Below are 18,626 nucleotides of genomic sequence, written 5' to 3' on the forward strand. Positions count from 1 at the left end.
GATATTATTGACCCACTTCCATTTTTTTCTGATGTGGAGTGAGGGAGTCAGTTTTGTAACAAAACTATATGGGCTTCATTGATCTTTTTGTTCCCTGAATACTCATAGAACTGCTGCGGCATTATGCAGTATCATGGTCAATGGACACAAATATATTAATGCAAACTTCCTAGACAAATGGATGAACAATTGCACAAATTTACATAATTTCAGTTCGGGGGCACTGTGAATTCAAAGACTCCTTCGAATTCAAAGACCATTTGTGACTTCAAATTTTCTTGCAGTGAACAAAGTTATGCTGCAAGTTATTAGGATATTTCTGCTTCATCATGTCATTTTGCTCTACTTAAAAAAAATTGCACAGATATAATTTTAATTTGCACAAATGAATCTGAAGCAAAAATGTGAATTAACTATCTAATGTACCAAAAGACTGCCTAAATGTTTTATTTGCTGGCAAAATTTAAACAGGTGAAAAGTATGTGAAATCACAGACCCGAGTATGTGATTTCACAGAATGGGTCTCTGAATTCAGAGGAGTCTGTGAATTCACAGCGCCCGAACTGATTTAAGGTTCTTTTAAAACTAGATGAAATGCACTTTTGTACTACACACATTGAACTTGTTGTTACACAACATTTACTACAAATCTCCCAAAACTGTTCCACTTGTCAGTTTTCTACTTACAGACACTATCAGTGATTTGCCGACTAAGAAAATCGTAAAAATATTTAAAAATCTGATTTTGTGCTAACAAAGGACACTTGTAGCCACGTATAGGTGAGTTGGAGCATCATTAACATAACCTGTAAGTTATAACACTGAAAATGAGCTAGTAAGGGGGAAAGGACACAATCAGCATTTAAGTGTTGGAGGAGTCTGTCTGTATGGACACTTGTAGCTACATACAAGTGAATGGAGCATCATATTATTCAACACTGCTGTGTTCTTCCTTTCCCCCCAATATTTGTTTTCTAAGGAATGTACCTGTTGACAATTATATATAAATATTTATCCTCTGTGGGTAGAGTTGGGCGACTAAGTCGCCAATAGTCGTTAGTCGCGACTATTACTGATAGTCGCGACTACGACTATTGAAAACCAAAAGTCGACTAATGCAAGTATATTTTTGTGTTAAAAATTACTTTAAAGTGCCAGTTATTCGCACCAAAACCAACCAAATACTAACATATAAACTGCGAAAAATGTGAAAAAATGTTAGTCATTGTCCTACCAATAGTAACACTAACCAACAAGTAATCATAAAGTCCATAAATCATCATTAAATTGGTGTTATTGACTTGTTGTCGAACTACTTTCCCACAAGATAAGAGCCGTCAAAAAACTCAAATTACTTAGAACTGTCAAACATCTCATTATGATTATAATTTATGCAGCGATAACAGGTGTAGCAGCATCATAGCGTGCATGTACAGACCCAGGTTGGGTGTTTGTACCAACTACTGAAGGTATGAGATTATTTTAACTTTGGAAAGAAACAGCGAGAACTTCCGAGAAGTGTTTTCCAAAAGGGAAAATTTAGGAAAATGTTATTAGATTAGAAGTACTTTTCACGTAATTTCAAAAAGCTATGCTTATTGTGGTAACAGAATATTTAGAAAGCAAACAGTCGTAATGTTGCAATGCCACCCCTGTAGCGACAAATGCAGTAGTCTAGATGAGGTCAGGTGACGTAGGTCGGAGGTGAAAGTTAATCGTACATGCACGATGCAACACGTTCATGAGCATACCATGGAAAATATGCACTGTTTACATATTTTCATGCACAGCAAAACATGGAAACGAACGAAGATCGCTATTGGAATATTGAAGGTTTGAGAAATTATATGAAGTTTCTTGTGCTGTTGCTGGAAAGTGGCAAGTGAATTTAATTGAACAGAAAAGTTAGGCCTATATTACAGCATTTTACAGTCAAATATTTGCATCGCAAACGTGCGATACAGTGTAGCAATTTGTATCGCAACAGTGCTGGTTTGTGTAGCAAACTGTGATGTGATACCGGCAATCACGGGTCCTGTAATCATGCATTATAAATACTAAATTGCCACCAATCTTTCACCCGATTTTTCAGTCCAATTTTAACCACAGAAAGTCGCGACTATGGTCGTAGTCGCGACTATTTGCTGCCGACTAGTCGACTAGGAAAAAAGTGATAGTCGCCCAACTCTATCTGTGGGGATCACTGATAGTGGCTTCAATGAACCAGATCATTCATAGATTAATAGAATCTACATACAACCTGTTTACATATATTTGGAAATACTCAGTTTCACTCAAAGAATTAACACATGGTGTCATTTACATTGCTTACTCCCACAAGGATGTGTTTTTACACAGTACATGTATCTAAAACCTAGCTACGGTGAATACATGAAAACATTGTACACCTACATTGACATAACCATGAACACTTGGAAGTAGAAAGAGTAATACATTCAACTGCACTCACCAGGCTATTTTTCTGGGAATTTTCCCAGATAATTGCAGAAACAACTGGTTCCTTCCTCAGTGGATAATGGCATGTGAGAAGATCTTCTAGAAACACTGATATCAGCTTCTCACACACCCACTGAGGAACCAAAATTATCTGGGAAAATCTGGTGAGTGCAGTTGAATGTTTTAATCTTTCTACTTCTTGTTTGCTACCTGCATGTATGAACTTACAAAACTGTACATGAATACTTGGGTCATATTGCTAACATATTAAAATGATTATCCACAGAATGAATCCTTTTGACTATAGGACTTTCAAAAACTCTTGGCGAGTCAGTGATGAGAGTACATATTTCATTGGTCGCATCTTCATATTGCTGGAATACACATGCACACATTTAAAGAAGGTCTATAGATTTGTGCATGAAACAGCTGCATCAACAGAATGAAGTCACTGACTTGCCAAGAGTAATGCTATATTTATGATCACTTCCTCTCGAGTGTCTTACTGGCCAACTCATATGCCACTCTTTATTGTTATTTCATTTTTTCATGTTTAAAGGTGCCTATTCTTAATAAGCATCTTAGTGTGAAAATTCATCATTCTGATATTCAGAATTATGAGACTTCCAAAATAATTAACCTTATTTTTTAATTTTGATTCCTTTTCCATAATTTTCACCATGATTCTTATATCCCAATGTGCAAAATTTGTCAAAATTTGCTTCCCTTTCCAAGATTATTAGTGGAATGTTATTGCATTATGATTGTGCTGCGATCTGTAGCTTGACTTTCACCCTGAGAAAAAGGGTTTTTTACTTGTCTCTGGCTGTAGCTAGTGTGAAACATCCCACTGCGGCATCCTTTAGCATATGGGTGTCTATCGTGCAATGGTGGGAATTGTTTATGCATTTTTGCCCATTAGCTAAATGCACTACACATTGTCAATGGTACCACAATTGAAACAAGCACATGTCTTCCATATGGGGTGTATGGATTTCAACTGGAATAGCCTGTTGCACACAAAGGCAACCATTAGGTATGAGGTTGTCTGATGTCAAAGGTGTGTAGGCATTGAATCCAGGAAGCAAAACCTATAACAAAGTTGTAATTTTATCAAAAGAGATCTGAATCCAATTCCACTGAGCTTATAGAAGGTGTATCAGACAAGTCTGCTATACCCAAAGGTTCATCCTGTCCTTCAAAATTGTCATCTAGATCAGATAGCAACTCATTCACATCTTCACCTGCGATTGAAAGAAATACAAGATAAAATTAATATGATTATGCAAAAGCTTGATTGTAAACTTGAAGCAATTTAGATTTCCATGCTTCCAAATATCATTATGTTATATATTATTATATTATAATATTACTTTATTATCATTACATTATTATGTTCTTATAATATTATATTAGAACATTAAAAATTTTATATTTATTATCATGTATTACTATGTTATATTTTGATAGTATGTATTATTCACTGAGCGTGTTTGTAGAGAGCCAGCTTATCCGTTGTTAGGCGCTTATCATCGTAGAAGTACTTCAAAATCAATTGCCATTGCAGTGTTGTATTTCCGTGATAAACTACTACATGCACTTTCGTAATATCATTATGCATTTAAAGTGTATTTTGGTCAATCATACATAGTAATGCTATTCTAATTTAATTATATTGATTTAATTGTTACTACCTAAATGTATTGATATTTATTTATACCAATGACTCTTGTTTACGTTTAACTTTATTACTTTGTTGAGCTATTAGTATCACTTGTATATTGATGTTGATGATTGATGAAAATAAAATATGAATGAATGAAATGAAATATATTGAAAGTATCCGAAGCAGAATTCTTGACGGTAAACAGATTATAAAAGATATAACTTTTCAATCTCAAATTCGCTGTATCTTGAAGGAAATAAAAATTATAAAAATAATATTTGGCACTCCTTTAGATTCCCAGAATCCTGGAGGGGGCACTCACATGTAACAGTGGTATGGGTATGTGCGGTGGTCAAGGGTCCCATATTCAGGCTCTCTGGCATTTCCAAAGACCCACATTTGGGGATCATGCTCCAGTTCTTGGCCTCACCTGGAGAAAATGCCCACAATTGTAGCTCTTTAGTTCAAACTGGGAAAATTTGGAATTTCCCAGCTCCACAGTCTATCATTTGGCCTAACTTTAGTTCACTAGGTGCAAAAAATATGTTAAAAATTTCAGGTAAGAAGTCCTCATTTTACCTGATATTCAGTTCTCAGTTCCGTGCTCCACACCAGAGCTGCCATCATTGGAATATGTAAATGCAGAAGATTTCTGCGAAGTGTAAAAAAAGCTTAGGATGTGGCGTTCTCGCGCCAAGGGCAGCAACCCTTGCATGGGATCAGTGCCCCTAAAAGCTCCTGGATATTAGCTTTTGAGACCCTTAAAAATGCCTTTCCAAGGCTACTCAACCTTTTTTTTTTTTTTTGCAAAAGGACAGGACAGTGGGCGTATAATTGATTTTGTTTTGATTTTTTAGCCAGATGGCTGTAAATGCAGAAGATTTAGCCAGATGGCTGCAAATGCAGAAGATTTAATATGTTTTGCAGAAGACAGAAGATGACAAATGAGGAAGTCTTCTGCAGGATCAAGATCTGCACACACCCTTACCAAAATTAAAGTTGAGTGCCCCACCCAGAATACAATTGGATACAATCTAACTCATTCATAAACAGCATTCTCCTTTACAAACCACATATGGCAGCTTTTACCTAACATGAAGCTATTTACCTGGAATCCCAATAGTAGCACCAGTTGGTAAGCGACTCCCCACGTGCTGCCTCATAGCTGATATATCATCATCACTACTAGAGGTATCCAGACTTAGTGTAGTACTGATGTCATATTGATTGGTATCATCTTCACTGCTACTGTCTAGTGTTGTGATGCCAGCAGGTAATGGTTTCAATTTGACGTGGCCATGGTCTCGTCTGTGAGGCTTTCTTTTGGGTCTTGATTCTGTAAGTAAACAGTTCAAATGGCTGCTCATAAGTTTTGTTAAGATCAAACAAAATGTTTCGATGTTGGATGAGTGAAATGTGTTTTGCCATCTATCAAAATCAGAATATTCCATTGATCAAAGAGACAAATATTTTCCACTACACTTGACTTGTTCCAACATCAGTATAAGGAAGATTGTTCTTCTGAATCAAAAAGTAAGGTTCATTACTCACAAGGCTCCATATTTCAAATATAAAACAGTGTTTCTTGGATGTTTACTAAATAGAAGCCTTTACGTTCATAATCAAGCATATGGTTTTTATTTATGAAGTATGAGACTTCAGAATAATCCAGCTCCTTTATAATTGGAATAAATTATGAACCTTCTGAATACTGAAAATGAATTTCTTATGAACTTTCAGAATAATGAATCGCTGGAAAGGCAAGTAGACCCCATTTCTTATCAATTCTGAAATGAGCTATTCCAGTTGAAATCCATCCACCCCTGTGGAAGACATGACCTTAATTTCTCACACATGAGGTCATCATCATCATCAGTTGGCTGCCAAAGGCGACTACAAGCTTTCTCCAACTATTGCGATCTTGGGCAAGCAAAACAATTTTGTTTGGCTGCAGCATCCCTTCAGTATCTCCGATGCAAATTTCAAATAGAGTCACCCATTTAGGTAATTCCATTTGAAATTCACGCTCCCTGTGTGACACATCTTCCATAGGGGGTGAATGGATTTTAACTGGACTGGAATAGTCCAATGAAGTGAGTGGGTTGACATACCTGTGTTTGTTTGAGTACCATGTACAATTGCAGCAGCCTGTCCAGCTGACATAAGATTACTGGTAGGAAGTGTAACGGCACTGTTATGCTGGAATAGTCCAATAAGGTGAGTGGGTTGACATACCTGTGTTTGTTTGAGTACCATGTACAATTGCAGCAGCCTGTCCAGCTGACATAAGATTACTGGTAGGAAGTGTAACGGCACTGTCATGCTGGAATAGTCCAATGAGGTGAGTGGGTTGACATACCTGTGTTTGTTTGAGTACCATGTACAATTGCAGCAGCCTGTCCAGCTGACATAAGATTACTGGTAGGAAGTGTAACGGCACTGTTATGCTGGAATAGTCCAATAAGGTGAGTGGGTTGACATACCTGTGTTTGTTTGAGTACCATGTACAATTGCAGCAGCCTGTCCAGCTGACATAAGATTACTGGTAGGAAGTGTAACGGCACTGTCATGCTCTAAACGATCCACAGTATGCATCAATCTACCCATATTTGTCCTGGATAATAAACACATTGAATATGTATAAATAGTTATGAAGCACTTCTTTATGAATAATTATACCCACATAAACACTCCCTGTGTGATCACCACCAACTGCGGACATTGTGTATTGCTATCCAACCATGGACATGTGTATGGTGTTTTCTTCGCCTATCCATGGACTTAAATGGCGAATTTTTTATCTGTATGATACGAAATGGAATTTTCCACATCAACTGCTTACCATATTTTTTGCATGTATGGTCCGCAGTTTTGAGCAAGTATCGCTCAAAGTATTTACTATTTAGCATGCATTTGCAGTCTATTGCAGCAGTTTGATCGTAGGAATGTCCAAATTAGAAGGTGAACAATATTGTGTGTGACCGCGTTTGGCGGCAAATACATATGCACCCCCACACGCACCACATCCCTAAATGTTCCTGCTATCAAATGTTGGTAAAAACCCTTACACTAAGGACGTAACTTTCACTATCTGACCGTGGATACACTTGATCAAACTGCAGCGAACTGTTGAACATTAGTATAGCTGTCTATAGGGTAAATGCAGCTATAAAAATCGAGGACAATGATAGTTAAGAATCAGGTGTATGTCCTTTGTTTGGCACTGTACACAAACGCAAACCCCTACACAAAACAGCCCCTCCTCAAACATATTACATACCTGAGATGGTCGAGTTCTTTATCAGTGCTGTGTTTCTGCCTGAGTGACTGGTTGATATCCTTGCACTGTACCCTCTGAGAGTCACTGACAGAAGTCACAGTCTGGAAAATGCATAGAAATGGAAACAGAACTAATTTTGCAAACAAATGTAAGATGATCTTGTTTGTAAGTAGATAGGCTTTCACGGCGGGATTCCATAACAATTGATTTTATTCGGGTGTGCCGTCGGATATCACATTACCGGTGCAGCCGGTCAATGTGTGAAAACTACAGTACTGGTGCAAGGAAGTCCTGATGAAGTCAGAGCCACATCTGATGAAAGCTTGACCAATTTTCACACAGTGACTAGCTGCACAAGTACTGTAGTTTTCACACATTGACCGGCTGCAGCGGTACTGTGATATCCGACGGCGCACCCGAATAAAAATCAATTGATCCTGTTTGTGTTTAATACTACACAAAAAATAAATCATGTAATCACAAGATTTATCCTATCAGAATCTAAACCATAAATATTTACCCATCTGTGCAGGTACAAGCATGTATATCTGTTTCCCTTTATTATCAACATCTTTACCATATATGTGACCCATCACATCGAAACACGGCAGTTGTCGTCAAAAGTGAACTTACAGGTTTCTTTACCAGACTAAAGGACTGCTTTGAAGCTTTAAAATGACACCTCATCCATTGATGTCGCATGTAGAATGTTGATTTTATGAGACAAATAGAATTCAAATTCCTTATTATTTCCTTTATTTTTCGGGGCACATTTTCTTTATTATATTTAAATGTGGGTTTCCGACAACTGCCGTGTTTCGATGTGATGGGTCACATATGTCTGAGGATCTAACTTGAAACCACAACGGTTTTCAAGGGCCGGTACCCCCTGTCTGACGACCTCACTCATATTTATACATTACATACGGCTATAATCATATATGGACTTGTACCATACATACACCTTCCTGTTCTATTCTTCCGAGGACCAAGTGTTAAACACACAGTCATTCTAAGAACAATTTTGACAACAAATCATCATTGGAAAATCTATGTTTCAAGTTTGTTGTCCTCGGAAAGGCTTGATAATTGTGTAGGGGAGTGTGTGTGCACAGAACAAGTTTCTATTTAGCCTGTCTAGTCTATCCAGTCTTCTGTTAACTTCCCTGGTATCAGCCTGTTGACCAGATACCTCAACCTCAGTCTTCACCATTGGTGTGTGTTTGCATGTGGGGTGCTTATGTGTTTGTATGTTTGTATATTTACCCTGTCTAGTCTATCCAGTCTTCTGTTGACTTCCCTGCTATCAGCCTGTTGACCAGATACCTCAACCTCAGTCTTCACCATTGGTGTGTGTTTGCATGTGGGATGCTTATGTGTGTGTATGTTTGTATATTTACCCTGTCTAGTCTATCCAGCCTTCTGTTGACTTCCCTGCTATCAGCCTGTTGGCCAGATACCTCAACCTCTGTCTTCACCATTGGTGTGTGTTTGCATGTGGGGTGCTTATGTGCGTACGTGTTTGCCGACAAACGAGGACACACACAAGATTTTTCACCCTAAACTGTGGACCTACTTCCAACCGAGGACTGTCCTCGGTCTCAAACTGCTGCAAAAGACCTCAAATGCATGCTAGATGCTTTAAACGCTACTTGCCTGAAACTGAGGACCACACGTGTAAAAACTACCGTCCGCAGGGTAATGGCTAAAATTCCGTTTCGTATTATACACAAAAAAAATCCGCCATTTCAGTCCACGGTTAGGCGATGAAAACATCATACACATGTCCTTGGTTAGATAGCAAAACACAATGTCCACGTTTGGAGGCAAACACAGACAGGGGTGTGTGTATGTTTGTATATTTACCCTGTCTAGTCTATCCAGCCTTCTGTTAACTTCCCTGCTATCAGCCTGTTGGCCAGATACCTCAACCTCTGTCTTCACCATTGGTGTGTGTTTGCATGTGGGATGCTTATGTGTTTGTATGTTTGTATATTTACCCTGTCTAGTCTATCCAGCCTTCTGTTAACTTCCCTGCTATCAGCCTGTTGGCCAGATACCTCAACCTCTGTCTTCACCATTGGTGTGTGTTTGCATGTGGGGTGCTTATGTGTGTGTATGTTTGTATATTTACCCTGTCTAGTCTATCCAGTCTTCTGATGACTTCCCTGCTATCAGCCTGTTGACCAGATACCTAAACCCCAGTCTTCACCATTGGTGTGTGTTTGCATGTGGGGTGCTGGAGTGTGTGTATGTTTGTATATTTACCCTGTCTAGTCTATCCAGCCTTCTGTTAACTTCCCTGCTATCAGCCTGTTGACCAGATACCTCAACCTCAGTCTTTATCATTGGTGTGTGTTTGCATGTGGGGTGCTTATGTGTGTGTATGTTTGTATATTTACCCTGTCTAGTCTATCCAGTCTTCTGTTAACTTCCCTGCTATCAGCCTGTTGACCAGATACCTCAACCTCGGTCTTCACCATTGGTGTGTGTTTGCATGTGGGGTGCTTATGTGTTTGTATGTTTGTATATTTACCCTGTCTAGTCTATCCAGTCTTCTGTTGACTTCCCTGGTATCAGCCTGTTGACCAGATACCTCAACCTCAGTCTTCATCATTGGTGTGTGTTTGCATGTGGGGTGCTTATGTGTTTGTATGCTTGTATATTTACCCTGTCTAGTCTATCCAGTCTTCTGTTAACTTCCCTGCTATCAGCCTGTTGACCAGATACCTCAACCTCAGTCTTCACCATCCTTGTCCTTAGACTCTCTACCTCTCTGTGCAATGAATCACATTCCTCATGAGTTTGACGTTTGCTGGAAATATATAAACACATGTCATGCAGACAAATGGGTCAGTAGGTGCTCAAAGTCCACCTTTATACTATGCTTATTAAAAAGATGGCTACTTGGTGCGGTAAAGCTGATACTATAATTCAAATTATGATAGGCAACACTGGCAGTGTCAATAATGTGCCCATTGTGGTGCAACATATTTTGTATAGGGCATGTAATTCTAAGAAACTCATCTCAAGTTCACGTAATTGGATCACATTGTTGATTATATATCTAAAGCTATTGAGATTTTGGAAACTTGTTGATATTTTGAATAAATTAGGGAATTCTAAATTGCTCTGCTAAACTACAAAACTATATTGTTTACCAGTGAAGTTTGATGGTCTACACCAACACTGTTTATTGTGTAAAAAGAATGGCCCAAGCCAGAATCATCATTGGTCAGCAGCGATGTTGATGTTTCATAGCTCAGTCAGTCAATCATAACCCCACTTCCACATGCAGTGGCCAGAAAAGGCTGAACTTCTCTGATAATTAGTATAGGGCTACTTACAAGTCATGAAGTTCTCTAGTCATAGATGTCAACACATCATCACTGTACACGGATTCTGAGACCCCACTGTGTTTTTGTAAGCGCACTTGGTTTTCAATCTCATTCATATGCATACGTAACTCCTGTTGTGTGCGTTCCATCTTTCTCTCCGTTTCCAGATGTACACCGCTTTCTTCCAATCTTCTGCTCACTGCCATCATCTCACGTTCCATATTACGTAATCTTGTTGAGGTTTGCTCACGATCTCTCTCCAAGGATTTGACTTGACGCACCAGGTCTTCAATAAGCTATTCAGAAGAAATGAAATGTCAAAGGAAATAATGGATTAAGGATTTGGAAATGGCCATGCAGGACACAAGAGTATGGTGTGCTGTTTTAGGTTGAGCAAGTAAGTATAGTAAGCATGGTAGTAAATAAGGATTAAAAAACAAACGTAACAAGTTTTTAACAAACACGTCATTGACCTTCTTATTGTACTACACTCTATGTCTGATCAGACATTTTCTATGTGAAGAATCATAGACCCTGTGGAGGAATGAATGTGCATGATGGATAGACTACAGTCAGTCTACTCTGAAGTACAAAGTACCGACGCGGACGTACGCATTGTGCCAACTTTGAAGGCACGCATACCTGCAGCAGAGACGCAGCACTACGCACTGTTTACACGCTGTATACCAGCGCGTTGTCACTTTGTACTTCAGAGAGGACAAACTGTAGAGTTAAAATTGTCATTAATTATGTATTACATTAGGAAAACAACAAAGTGCTACAATGCTGATATCAAAAGTATCTGGAGTATGCAGGTTCTTGTTGTCATACCACTAGATTTTTAACATCCATAATTAATTGGAAATAGATGAGCCATGCTCTAAAAAGAGGATGCTAGGACATAAACATTACCTTATTTTGAGTGTCAACCTTTTGACTCAACATGGCAACCAGAGCTGGTGAATGATCACTAACAGTATCTGTTCCTCTGTAATCCTCTTGCATTGCTGAATGAGTGCGTATCCCCTGGTAGCCTGATGGTTGATATGTGTCATACATGAGGCCGGTTATGCCGCTAGTGCTGCTTGGTAGTGGCTTGGTAGGAGTGGAGTATTTAAGCCCTATACAACAAAGAAAGTAATTAATGGAATATTATCAATCAATGATTATCAAACAAAGTGATATTACATACAAGGCATCAATAGATTGAGGCAATTTGCCTAGTGTCTTTTATTATTTTAAGGCTGACAATGTGGCAAGGCATAAGACGTGTCATACACAACACAACGTGCCCCTATCACATTATGAGTATTGAGTAGTATTTCCATGAAGGGTTGTAGCTATGATGGCTGGTAGAGCCTACCACTCACTACTGGAACCCACCACTAAAGGTTAATGTCAGTGCCACAGCCATTAGCATCAATCCATCTTGACATGTGGGGGAGGGGCATTTGGTCTGAACTGTCAAGAAGTGGATGAAAAGAACACAAAATGGGTCATTTCGCCAGAAGGTGGGGGACATCTCCTGCCAAAAAGTCAATTGTCAACCTATATTATACAATATGTATCACCTGATGCAATTTAACAAAGTACAGAAGGTGCAATTATAACAATGACTTTACCTCCATGACTCATGGGGTGTGTAGACAATGACTTACCTCCATTACTCATGGGGTGTGTAGACAATGACTTACCTCCATTACTCATGGGGTGTGTAGACAATCCTGAAGCAAAGGATTTATACTCCGTCCCATCTAACCTCTCCTACAGACAAATAAATATATAGCGATGTCAAACATTATGCACAAGTATCCCTGATTTTATCTCTTAAAGCCATACTTTACATAGTAAAAAATGAAATCCAGCAAATACATGTTTATTTTGTTATTCTTTCATTGAGATGATTCTACAATCGATAACAGGTCTACTAGTCTAGGATTTCAATTTAAATGAAGTTACATGTTGTTTTGAGGAATAACACGGGAAGTTTTGAGTTTTATTTCAAAACAAAGAGCCTATAATCAATATAGCAAACATAGAGATCCTGTGAGTTATGAAAAATTTAGCCAAATCAGAAAGGACACATACAAGGTGACAAGAACCTCATATAGGAAATATATTTCCTCAGTTTGTGCTGACTCACCCAAGCGTTTTTGGTCATTCAAAAAGAGCTTGAAAGTTGACACCATGGGGATTTCCACCCTTAAAAAAGATGGAAATCTTGAGTCAGACAACAAAGTGAAAGCTGAAATCCTTTCCAACCAATTCAGTTCTGTTTTCACAAATGAAAACGATATATTACCCGAGGTGTCAAAGTCAGGTATTCCAACAATGCCAGATATTACGATATCTGTCGAAGGGGTTGCAAAATTGTTAAAAGAGCTTAAGCAAAATAAGGCTTCAGGTCCGGATGAGATACCGGCCAAAATTTTACACCTTGCAGCCGACGATCTGGCTCCGGCTTTGTCCAAAATTTTTCAAAAATCCCTTGATTCAGGGATTCTCCAATCAGACTGGTTACATGCAAATATTTCTCCCATTTTCAAAAAGGGAGATAGAGCTGATGCTGCTAATTATCGCCCTGTGTCCCTCACCTCTATTTGTTGTAAGACACTGGAGCATATCATTCACTCCAATATTATGGCTCATTTTGACAGATTTTCAGTCCTTTCAGATAAACAACATGGTTTTAGGCGCAATCATTCATGTGAATCGCAACTTATTTTGACAGAAAATGACCTTGCTAAAAGCCTTGATGATCGGTCACAAGTTGACATGATCATCATGGATTTTAGCAAGGCATTTGACACTGTCCCACATAACAGATTATTACTTAAACTTGACAACTATGGTATCAAAAACAAAACTCATGCTTGGATTTCTAGCTTTCTCAAGTGCCGTGACCAGCGGGTAGTGGTTAATGGTGAGCACTCAAGCTGGAGTAAAGTTATCTCTGGTGTGCCCCAGGGCACGGTACTTGGGCCGCTATTATTCCTTGCTTACATTAACGACCTCCCCAATAACATATCATCCACAGTTCATCTATTCGCAGATGATTGCGTTTTATATAGAGAAGTCAAAAATGATTTTGATGCATCAGAACTCCAAAATGATTTAAACACACTCATGAGCTGGGAATCAAAATGGCAGATGCATTTCAACCCAAGCAAATGTTTCCTTATGAGACTCACACACGCACGTTCACCCAAAATATTTAGCTACAAGCTAGGTGAATCAGTGCTAAAGGAAACAACTAGTCATTCATGCTTAGGTGTGGAATTTACCAACAACCTAACATGGTCCAAGCATATAAATAACATCACAGCATCAGCAAACAGGTCGCTTGGATTCATTAAAAGGAACTTACACTCTTGTCCTAAAAGCACCAAAGAGCTGGCATATAAGACCATTGTCAGACCACTGGTAGAATATGCTCCATCATGTTGGGATCCACACACTAAGAAAGCCAAAAATCAAATTAAAATGATTCAAAAGAGGGCAGTGAGGTTCATTCAGAGTGATTACCACTCACGCTCTAAGGGATGTGTCACAAAAATGACAGATGACCTTAATCTCACTTCACTTGAAACCAGAAGAACCAGTCATCATCTCACAGTTCTCCATAAAGCTGCATCCGGTCACCTATCACTACCCGTCGGAAATCTGCTTCAGCCTCCTCTGCGCCAATCACGGCTCCACAACCATTCAGCATATCAACAACTCCACGCCAACAAAGACGTCTACAAATACGCCTTCCTATCCAGAACTGTAAGAGAGTGGAACGAGCTACCAAATCATTTGGTTGACATTCCAGACCCGTGAGACCCCACTCAATTTAAAACCAGCGTAACAAAACACCTACAAGAAATCAAGAAGCAAATAGAGACTAATTTACATGCGCATATCAACCTATCCGTGTGACTCCGCAAGGAGTGTTGGACAGTATCCACATCAAGATCAAGATCAAGAAGATCTAGAAACGCTTCATTCGCTGGTATCATTTCATAGTTCGCAACGCAAACTTAAAAAAACGGGCTAAACAGACACATCATTTTATCGGTATGACATTTTCGTATTGGCGCTGCCCTATTTAAGTTTGCACTGAAGTGCCATCTCAGATGTGCATCATGTGCTATTGAATTCTTATTAAGTTATTTATTCTGGATAAATAATGAAGTAATAATTACAATTTCAAACATAGGTGTTTAGGCAAGACAAGAAGCTGTGTAATTAATATCTACCAAAAAACGTTGACAACGTAAAGAAATCAGCAAGTTTAAAAAACCCACCTCGCTCACTTTTTGAAACTTGGTCCCATTTGTAAAAGATACTGATTTAAACTTTATCATATTTATATAAATTTAAAACATTTCCAGAAGTGTTATATGTATCTTTAATGTGCAAATGCGATATTAATTTGTAAGCTTTCTGAAACGACCTGAAAGGTTATTATCTTGTTCTTGCATGGTAAACCAATATCCTATTGTGTTTTGTTTTATAATAATCATGATTAATGATTGAATTAAACGAATAACAAGTAGGCTTGTAATCTTGTTGGAAACGCTGTATTCTGTTGAAATAAAATAAAAACAGAGATTTGGTGTTGGTGTTCAAAATGGGACCAAGTTTCAAAAAGTGAGCCGAGGTGGGTTTTTTAAACTTGCTGATTTCTTTACGTTGTCAACGCTTTTTTGGTAGATTTCTTTTCTTTTTATGAATGTAGCCAATCAGCTCCAAGCTTGGAAAGTCATCAAGTTACGAAGTGCTCCATAAAACGAATAAAACAAAAAATAGATGTTTGAGATTCCTATTCTTGATTCATGACAATAAAAAATAAATTAAACAAAACTTTATCAGTCGTTTATTTTTAAAACTTGCTCGTCACGCGTGACTGTAATGTTAATATACATTTTAATACACGTAAATATGTAAAGAAAATGTAAATATGAACAACACACACCCAATGTTGACAATGCCAGAGAGACACAGAGAGTAAGTCCGATTTAGGCCTACTTCAAGTCGGAACTGGTTAATGCGCATATATTAAGCATATAATACCGAAGCGTCTAAATGCCCCGACTAGGCAAGATAATCGTGTTTTAATGTTAGTGGTTCTTTGTAGCCCTGCGGGGCAATTTACTTGGCTATCCGAATTTCGTGGTTTGTGGTTCTTTGTATAGACCTTCGGGGCAACCTAGTTGGATATTCCTATTAAGCGGCGGTTGTCGGCGATCTTTCGTGGGTTGTTGTTTTCAGCAAGCCCTGCCCTCTATCGGGAGCTAATTTGTAGTTTAAGCTTGTTGGATATCCAAATTTCGCGGTTTGTGGTTCTTTGTAGCCCTGCGTGGCAATCTAGTTGCATATCCAACTTTCGCGGTTTGTGGTTCTTTATAGCCCTGCGGGCAATCTAGTTGGATATCAATATTGAGCGGCAATTGTTGATCTTTCGCGGTTTGTGGTCTTAATTTGTTGGATATCCATATTTCACGGCTTGTGGTTCTTTATAATCGATAGGCCTGCGGGCAATCTAGTTGGATATCCAAATTTCGCTGTTTGAGGTTCTTTGTAGCCCTGCGGGGCAATCTAGTTGGATATCCCTATTAAGCGGCTGTTATCGGCGATCTTTTGTGGTTTGTGGTTTTAATTTACCTCATCAAGCCCTGCCCTCTATCGGGAGCTAATTTATAGTTTAAGCTTGTTGGATATCCATATTTCGTGGTTTGTGGTTCTTTGAAGCACTGTGGGGCAATAGTTGCATATCCAAATTTCGCGGTTTGTGGTTCTTTATAGCCCTGCGGGCAATCTAGTTGGATATCAATATTGAGCGGCAGTTGTTGGCGATCTTTCGCGGTTTGTGTTCTTAATTTGTTGGATATCCATATTTCGCGGTTTGTGGTTCTTTATAATCGATAGGCCTACGGGCAATCTGGTTGGATATCCAAATTTCGCGGTTTGTGGTTCTTTTTAGCCCTGCGGGGCATTCGGGGCAATCTAGTTGCATATCCCTATTAAAAGTCGGTTGTCGGTGATCTTTCGCGGATTGTGATTTGAATTTCCCTTATCAAGCCCTGTCCTCTATCGGGAGCTAATTTAATATAATGTAAGCATGTTGGATATATCCATATTTCGTGGTGTGTGATTCTTTGTAGCCCTGCGGGGCAATGGAGTTGGATATCCAAATTTCGCGGTTTGTGGTTCTTTATAGCCCTGTGGGGAAATCTAGTTGGACATCAATATTTAGCGGCAGTTGTTGGCGATCTTTTGCGGTTTGTGATTTTAATTTGTGACAATTTATAATATTTATTCCAAATATAATTTTAGTCTGAGCTGTGAACAGAGCCACTGATAAATTCTTTGTTTGATGAAAAAAATAATATCACCATAGCAATGGGTGTTCAAAATGGTGTTATTCTTGATTGATGACAATAAATTGGTTAATAAAACATTGAAAAAAAAAGGTGGTGGGAAGTTTCGAACTTGAGCAAAAAGTCTTAAATGGATTAGAAGTCTATGGCCTTAACCGCTTCACCACGGGGACGTCTCGATATAACGACGTGTAAAAGTGGAGTATTTATTAATATGAATGTATGCTGTGGTCCAGAAAGAATAAAAGAATTGTGAAAAACTTGATTTTTTGGCGAATGGGATCCAGAATTTGTATGGAGGGTATCCAGGAAAATGCTAGGGTATATTTGGAAGTGAATCTCAAAAGGTAGTGCGACAGTGACAGCCATGTATGGCTGTAGCAGTGTCGAAAGATTCTGGATATCAGTATGATTAGCTATGATTTGCCACTAATTCTGGCTATAAAATACCGCGTGAAATGAAGCAAGAATGTTTGTTTATTATCAAACAATCGGATTGACTGTAAGATTGGTGTAACATTTTGAATTAATGAGTTATTAAAATATTACACTTTGGACAGTAAATAAGATTTAGCATGGTTTTAGATATATTTTGTACCCAGCGAAAAATATCATAGAACAATAGCGTTTTGTTTCGTGTAAATATAGTCCCGCGGTGCATCTGTTTATTCTTCTTTATCAGTCGTTTCTTTTAAAACTTGCTGGTCACGCTACCGCGTGACTCTAATTATGACAAACATGCAACTAGCTACAGTTTAACAAGCGGCTAGGGGACACAGGGGTAACCTTGTCAATCAAATACTTCATCTATTGTGTCCAATACTTGATCCGATAAGTGATCGATGTATATCGATAAAAATAAGATCAAGATCATGGAATTAAGCCATGGCGGCGCGCTTTAATACTTTACGAGGTGATTCAGCCAGGTACCTGGATTCAGCACTCAATAACAAGATGTTATGACTTAATTTATTCTTTATGATTACGATTAAAAAAAACAAAAACAATAATAAATATATAAACAAAATAATGATAATATTATAAGAATATAAGGTACCGGTATATAAGATTTCTTTTATTCAAGAAATTAAACATTTTTTTATCATAATAGGCGTAAATATGAATTCGTAACGTTATACCAGAGAAATGTTATATTAAAATGCACTTTGTGATTTTTTATTTGGTTAAAACTAAGCAATTTAATAATTCTCATATTGTTAATACAAATAAGAATAAGTCTTTTGATTAGGCCTAATACGTATTTATTAGTATTATAGTTTTGCAATATTATTTTTGTTATTATTTATTATATTGTGTTATTCAATTTTGAATTATGTTCAATTATCTCAGCGAACACAAAATGTTTTCAAGTTTTCGACATCATTCGCAAAAGGTTAGAAAAGGCTAGTAGAAAATGTTTAAATGTCGGGTTATATTATATTAGGTTATATAAAGGGAATAAAACTTATTAATAACATTCAAAAACATTTTTTGATAACGTACTGCAAATATTCTCAAAC

The 18,626-nt window shown here is 38.1% G+C and overlaps 1 protein-coding gene across 1 annotated transcript in view; it reads right to left on the reverse strand.

Moving 5' to 3' along the window:
- Positions 1–3,172: 3,172 nt before the first annotated feature.
- The window catches only part of LOC140147526 (uncharacterized), a 17,131-nt gene continuing 1,677 nt past the window's right edge, over positions 3,173–18,626 (reverse strand). Inside the window, exons 2-10 of the mRNA XM_072169307.1 lie at positions 12,400–12,505; positions 11,654–11,862; positions 10,751–11,037; positions 10,074–10,218; positions 7,404–7,504; positions 6,572–6,737; positions 6,235–6,535; positions 5,232–5,459; positions 3,173–3,701 (exon numbers count right to left, since the gene is read on the reverse strand). Of these exons, the coding sequence (XP_072025408.1) occupies positions 3,571–3,701; positions 5,232–5,459; positions 6,235–6,535; positions 6,572–6,737; positions 7,404–7,504; positions 10,074–10,218; positions 10,751–11,037; positions 11,654–11,862; positions 12,400–12,505 (1,674 nt within the window). The 3' untranslated portion in view covers positions 3,173–3,570. The remainder of the gene's footprint in view (positions 3,702–5,231; positions 5,460–6,234; positions 6,536–6,571; positions 6,738–7,403; positions 7,505–10,073; positions 10,219–10,750; positions 11,038–11,653; positions 11,863–12,399; positions 12,506–18,626) is intronic.

Source organism: Amphiura filiformis, chromosome 3 (genome assembly GCF_039555335.1).
Source record: "Amphiura filiformis chromosome 3, Afil_fr2py, whole genome shotgun sequence".
NCBI lineage: Eukaryota > Metazoa > Echinodermata > Ophiuroidea > Amphilepidida > Amphiuridae > Amphiura > Amphiura filiformis.